Source organism: Macadamia integrifolia, chromosome 9 (genome assembly GCF_013358625.1).
Source record: "Macadamia integrifolia cultivar HAES 741 chromosome 9, SCU_Mint_v3, whole genome shotgun sequence".
NCBI lineage: Eukaryota > Viridiplantae > Streptophyta > Magnoliopsida > Proteales > Proteaceae > Macadamia > Macadamia integrifolia.
Window position 1 is genome coordinate 4,848,876 of NC_056565.1, and position 7,323 is coordinate 4,856,198.

Below are 7,323 nucleotides of genomic sequence, written 5' to 3' on the forward strand. Positions count from 1 at the left end.
TTTGATAAAAAAACGTATAGTAGTTTCTATTTTTAAGCTAGAAAAGAAATATAAATATATTTATTAAGTACATATTAATTTATATACATGAAATTTATATAAATTTAAAAAATGTCATTCAATACTCAAAATTTGATCACAGGTAATGGTGGTGGTAGTGGAGGTTGTGGTGATGGGGTTGGGATGTTGTGGCGGTGGATTAGGTGGAGGCGGTGGTGGTGGAGGAGGTAGTGGTGGAGGTGGTGGTGGTGTTGGCACTTGGTAGTGGGGAAGGTGACGGGGTGGTAGTTGTAAATAATGGAGGTGTTTTATTTTTATTTTTTTTCTATTTCCCAATAACCTCTTGGTATCGATTCATTCCTAGCAAAAAAAAAAAAAAAGTGATTATCATACCGACCCTAAATCCCTATATAAAATGCAAAAAATTCACAGATCTAGAAAAATTTTATGGATGAAAAAAATACAAGGAAATTTTTACATTATGTGATTGATCATCTGATTAAAGTAAGACTCAAAGTTTTACTTCTCAAAAGTCATACACTCATTTCCTCTTCTCATCAATTACGACACATAATATGAGTGAGAAAAATAAAACCTATATAATAGGGTGATAGTATTTGGCATTGTTGGGAAACTTTTTTGTACATTAATATATATCTGTTTCTTTCCATGATTGTCAGGCACTTTCGTTGTGATGTATGATTCTCTCACTTATCTTCTGGTGATCGATCTTCTGTTCTATCTAAAAATACCTATAAAGAATAAAGTGCAGGTACACGCCTAGACACATTGGGTGTGGTTAGATCATGTTGCCCTTGTGCTGAAGATGCTCATCAATCATTGGTTGTGCGTGCCAGTATGTATTTGCTTCAGCGGGTAAGGTTTTGTTGCCTAAAAAATTAAATGAATGGATTGTAGATGATCATGCTTTAGAATTGAGGAGGATATATCTAAAAGAAAATTGGATCAATATCTGTTACCACCATTATGCAACTTGAATGATCTTGATTCCTTACAAAATTTGATATTCCCTCATGTTCGATGTAATATACTGCTTCTTTTATATGGGGTGTTTCATGATATGAAAATCGACCACACATGCAGAATGAGGGTGAATATTTCACTATAATCGACTCCCTGCCGTCATGAAGGAAGGCAGCAAAGGTTGGAACAGCATCATTCTGATTTCTGTCCTATCAGAATTTCAGGAACAAGAAGGTCATTATGAAAACTAGCAAAAAATGTTGAGAGATTGGTTTATTTGAACATTCCATGGGCTGAATAGACATAGATCTCCTAGAGAATAAACCAAGTTTCCTTGGGAAAATCATGCTTTGCTATTTTAGAATCTGTAGTAATTAGAACTGGTAAAGTAGACTAACTCATAGATTATATCTCTATACGCAAACATCATATGAAGGCATAAAAACTTACTTTCGTTTCATAAACATTTATGGTTTCCATAGATTCTCTACCCATTTCATCATTTTTTGATTTTTTTTGGGTTTTTGGGAGAGGAGAGGGGAGTGGGGAGGAAGCGTATGACATCAACTTTGGACCGTTGGTCCATTCCATCATGATACGTATCTCATTTCTCTAGAGCAAAACATATTTAAATATACTTTTTAAAATGAGGAAGAGATCATGGTAAACTTGTTATTTTGGGGCCTGAGGTTTGGCATAACGATCGACTACTGGCATGTGAAGATCAGCATAAGTCGAAGGAAAGGTGTTCAAATCATAATTAGCAAAAATGTGTTCCCATTTTTTACTGTTTAAGACAAGTTTTTTCTGTATGCTTCTCAAAGAGTTGGGAAAAAGAATCCACATTCTAAACACATTTAAAATACATTTAAAATACGTTTTTCGTTTTTTGGCATATTTAAGACTTCAGACTTGTTGGACATAGTGGCTACTTAACTAATGATATCTTTCTCTCCTGAATTCTAATCGACCTAATTTTTTCTTCAACATAAAGCTAACTCAAAGGCCTACATTTCTCATGGTTATCAACTAAAATTCAATGCACTAACTCCAAAATTGAGCTACAAACTGATACATTTGCTGAAAGTGACGACTCCCAACTCCAACTAAACATGCATCACTCCGAAAGTGAACTTTGTTGACAATAACAAACAACAACATAGCCAAACCCCATTGCTAAACAAAACTTTGGCCATTTTTTAAAATTTTCTGTTATGGTATGTGAATTTAGAATTGGTGTTAAATGATAATGATATATCTTAGAGCTTATAATGAGTTGGGGAATATATATGCATTAATGTTGGATGATATAATTATCTTGAGCATTAAATGTATGTATTCATCTAATAATTCCTTAACTTTATGAGTATACTGACATTTTTTGTTTTTTTTTTTTTTTTTTTTTTTTTTTACATTTAAAACTCGTACCATTCATTTACTGGTTTTTACCATTTCTTTTTTACACCATATTGTTTGATTCACCGTTAAAAGCTCATATTGTCCATTTCAATTTTTTTCTATCCCCGTTTTTGCTAACTATGGTTCGAACCCTTGTGCATCCCATCCCCATCGATCCTTCCATACAGTAATTAGTAATAAGTTTGAATAAGTGAACCCCGTGCGGTTGACCCCCTTTTTGTGTGGATCTTTGTCTAGTTCTTCAGTGGGTTTTACATGGCGATAATGGCTCTCGTACCTTTTAAAAAAAAAAAAAATCATCAAAATCATCATCAAGTATACTTTGATTTGTGGCTTTGAATATAATCACTTGAACAAGAGAGGAGTACCAAGACTCCTGTGGCTGGATACAGAGAGTTGTATGACTCGTGTCAGCAATGGACACTATAGAATGACGCTTTCATTCATTCTTGGTGCCCATTGGCATTGAGGCAAAGTCAGCAAATTGGGCGCCCCTTATACATCATACATATATAGCATACATATGGAGTGTTGTGTTGAGATATGAATAACATAGAAGTGATACGTACAAAGACAAAACTTTGCTATTAGCCCACCAAAAACTTTTCAACTGGACCCATCTTTTGGGGCCCACTTTATTAGATTGCAAATTGGACAAAATTTCGCTTAAAATAAGCAAATGTTGGTCGTCCAACTCTCAACTCAACATTAAATTTGCATAAAAAAAATAATAATAATAAAATAAATATATGAAACAAAGTTTTTCGTCTGTGAGTGTCCCTGCACTACAGACATAAGGGCGTGTAATAATCATAGTGCCCTTATTTAGGGTTGCGCCACGTACCCCTATGTGTGGGAGTAAAGGCCTCTTGCAAATAGAAAACACTTGTCCACGAACATATTTTCTCATATGGATTAGAGGCAGTTTCCTTCACCCATGATCAAAGGATAATTTCTTAACGAAGGGATTCAAATGGTACATGTGTAGAGGACATTGGCAATAATGAAAGTACTATAAAATGGTAGAGCATTTATAACCCTAGATAAATTTATTTTTGTTCCACTGAAAAACTTTCTCCTATTTTATTATGGTTTCATTCATCCATGGGATAAAACATATGCCAAACTACTAACATGCCAAACAATCAGAACCATTGTTGGATGGTCTGGTCTGGTCTGGTCTGATCTATCTTACTAAAATATATTGGCAGATTGTCAAACCAGGATTAGATACTAATAAACTGTACTTTGCATCCAACACGGCATAGTTTCAAATAATATATATAGTCCACAAAGTTTATTAATTCCATTCACACTGTATAATTGTACTTACGCAATGAAATAACTTTTTATTTTATTTTTTAGAGGCAACAGATTCCAAAATGGAGGGTACGAGTGGAGGGTCCATAGCCTCACCAACTATTAAAACAAGAAGAAAAATCAATTATCAGATTGTATACATTCCAAACTGTATGCTTGGTTATACATTCAATGTGCAGATCTTCAACTAAATAAAATAATATTTTATTTTTTATTTTTAATATTCTCCCTTTTCATTACAAGTCAAGATAGATACCTATGGTAATCATAGAGTATAAATATGCATTCCATGGCTCATCATTCTCATCTTACATCCACAGTCCAGACCATCTAAGCTCCTAGCTAAAACAAAAGGTTCAATCCTCATTAGGAGTGAATCCAATCATGTTGGCACTCTCTTCTTCTTTGTATTCTAACTATGGCTCCTCCTGGCCTTTGGAAGAAAAAGATATGAGCCAAGTCCAGAATACAACAACATTGACACCCAAAGTCCCTTTCTTGAATAAAAATTCTGGAGAAACAGAAGAAGCTTTGGATTCATCAGCTCTACAATTCCCTTCATTGCAAACCCAACATTTGGAGTATTTTCCTTCCAGTGCCAATACCAATGATCCATCCTTAATCAAGAAACTCAACCATAATGCCAGTGAACGTGACCGCCGCAAGAAATTAAACACTCTCTATGCTTCTCTTAGATCAATACTTCCAGGGGCTGATCAAATGGTACTTCAATTAATCTTTTCCATAAAAGAAATAACTGATTTAATTTCTTAGTCTATTTCCCTTTGATTATGTTTTAGTTCCCAAATATCTAATGGTATATTTTGGATCATTGGGTAATTGCAGAGGAAATTAAGCATTCCGACCACAATTTCTCCTGTTCTAAAATACATACCTGAGCTGCAAAACCAAGTCGAGAAGCTGAAACAGAGGAAGCAGGAAATTCTATCAAGTATTCACAAGAAAGGATATCGAACCCGCATGGATAATCTAAGTAATGGGATTGTTGGAAGATCATTACCAATTGTTTCAGTGAGTCAAATCGGAGAAAGAGAAGTAATGATTCAGATATGTTCCTGTAAGAACATGAGAAGTTCAGTATCAGAGATTTTGGCTAATTTGGAGGAAGAGGGCCTTGAAGTGTTTAATGTTTCAGCCTCTGCTTCATCAGGGGAGGTGGTGTTTTACAATCTACATCTTCAGGTTTACTTTCTTTCTCAACCGTTATACTGATTCATTGAAGACAATAAATTGATTGATTTTGAGTTGTTGTTTAGATAGAAGGAATTCATCATTGGATGTAATCTAAAACTCATAATATATGATTGAACAGATTAGAGAAAAAGAAGGGTTGAATTGGGAGTTGTTGAGTCAGAAGCTGCTGTCAAAGTGCGAGAACAGAGAAGATCAGTTGTTGTTCTGATCAATAAATGGTTTTGGCTGCTAAGATTTTAATCCAAGTCTTCGGCCTGAATAGTCCTGCAGATTCATACTGATCTCACAACCCCATGGATCAGGTTATACCAGAGTTGAATGGTTACAAAAATTACTACACTAACAACTAACCATAAAACCTATCATCTGAAGAGGAGGAGGAGGACTAGGCATGAGTGATAATTTATGGAATCTCTCATTTCTTGAACTAAAATACGATATTCTTTATTCTCTCACCATTTATGTGTACTCTCAGCTTAGCTTTTGTAAATAGAATTTCCTTTTATTCTACATCCAGAGATTTCTTTCAGATTATGATCTCTCTCAATGTTTCTATTTTGGATTTTTGCGTGTGTGTGTGGATTCGTTAGGAGTCAAGGCTCACTGGTTGAGAAGATCATTGCCAAGGTTCTGAATAGCAAATAGAAGAGTACTTGAGAGTCGAAAAATTTAACAAGATGAGGCTATAAGAATTAAGGGTAGATTCAAGGCGGGAAATAGATAAAAGTCAAAAGATTTGAATTTGAGACGTCTTGATGAGTATGGATTTTTTGTGCATCACAATTCACCAATTGCATTAAAAAGTAATTGTTAGTAGTAGACTTGAACATCCACCCGGTGAATGTTTTTCACTCTTAGGCTTTCTTTGGTACAGTTTATATTTGTATTTATTACTTATTTTTGAGAAATCATTTGTGATAATAAATTATAAATCACAAATAATAATCGTTTGGTTGCCATTTATATAATAGATTGCATAATGAAAAATAACTTTGGTATATGTTTAATTGTAGAATAAATCCTCTACTTTTGATTTCTCTTGTTCTCACAGTAATTTTATCAAACATGTGGACTGTACAATACTACAGTGGTGAGTGGAAATTCTATGGGATTAAAGCCAAGATTTCATTGTTGATTTGTTGTTGTTCTCTTCCTCCCAAGTCCTGTTGTAATCTAATCTGAAGTCTGAGCTGCTACCATCAAAGAATTTGATTTTGCTTTTAACAAAGTTGGGTTAATAATTTAATATAAGAAGGAGAAACTCCAACAGCGACGAAAATGGCTACGGTGGAGTTGTTGGAGGGAGAGGAGGAAAGGAAGCTGATTGACCTCAGTGAGATGGCTAAGGGGGTGTTTGGTTTGGTAAATCTTTGGGATGACATTCTTTAGAATGATAATTCTTAATTTTTTGAGTTGTTTGGTTCCACTAGGATGACCCTCATAAGTGAGCATCCTACTTCCCATGAATGATCATATTACAAAGGATGTGTTCCAAATCTGAATTTACCTCAACACTTAAACTCAGATTTGAGCAACCTTTTCATCACCTAGAATAAAAGGAGAAAGCAGAAAGACGTTCTCTACCGAAGCTAATATCTCAACCCGCGAGAAACATGTACTAGCCTCAAGACAACCAAACGATTTTTCAGAAAGAAACATAATTCAGAAGAATGTCTATCAAAAGATTGACATTCATATCCAATACATACACCATTTGATTTACCGAATCAAACACCCCCTAAGAAAGCCGTTTGGAGCATCAGCCCCAACAAACCCGGCAACGGCATCCAGTGCCTCAGCGATGATAACCTTGATACCTTATGGCAGTTGCGTTCTCTACCCTCTCCTCTTTTTCTCTCTCTTGCTCTGTAGTCGACGATGATCCACTAGTTTTCTTCTCTTACTGATATTCTTCGCCTGGTTTTTTCATTCTACTTCCTTCCATTCTCTCCCTTGAGCCGTGTGCAGCTTTGCACATCAAAGCCCCTTGCAATTGCTCACAGCCCCCATGGAACTGAGAAAGGGGAGTGAGATTTTCATTCAAAAATCTAAAATTAGTTGAAGTTACTAATTTATCCTTAGTTTTGAAGCAATTATAAATAAAAAAAAAAAAATGATTTGTAGCCATAAATCACAAATCGCTTTCCAGTGATTTGTAATTTGTGATTTATTTTAATTTATAATAAAAAAAATAGGTATTATAAATCATACTAAATACCTATAAAAAATAAAAATAGGCAGATAAATACAAATATAAATTAAACCAAAGAGAGCCTTAGGGTTTTATTAAAATGATGGAGATAGAGCCAATTACCTGATACTATTCTAACCGATTGCATCAGCTCACAACCAAGCGCTTTATAACATTTTCAACATTGGCTCACC

The 7,323-nt window shown here is 34.7% G+C and overlaps 1 protein-coding gene across 1 annotated transcript; it reads left to right on the top strand.

The window, feature by feature from the left end:
* The first annotated feature begins 4,107 nt into the window (after nucleotides 1–4,107).
* Nucleotides 4,108–5,146, top strand: LOC122089036 (transcription factor ORG2-like). Its single transcript, XM_042658450.1, has 3 exons — nucleotides 4,108–4,446; nucleotides 4,570–4,926; nucleotides 5,057–5,146. Exons 1-3 carry the CDS (start codon nucleotides 4,108–4,110, stop codon nucleotides 5,144–5,146), a joined length of 786 nt encoding a protein of 261 aa, XP_042514384.1.
* Nucleotides 5,147–7,323: the final 2,177 nt, after the last annotated feature.

Coding starts and splice junctions, on each gene's coding strand:
- LOC122089036 (XM_042658450.1), top strand. CDS start 4,108: ATGTTGGCACTCTCTTCTTCTTTGTATTCTAACTATGGCTCCTCCTGG. Junction 4,447..4,569: donor TTCCAGGGGCTGATCAAATG/GTACTTCAATTA, acceptor GGGTAATTGCAG/AGGAAATTAAGCATTCCGAC. Junction 4,927..5,056: donor TTTACAATCTACATCTTCAG/GTTTACTTTCTT, acceptor ATGATTGAACAG/ATTAGAGAAAAAGAAGGGTT.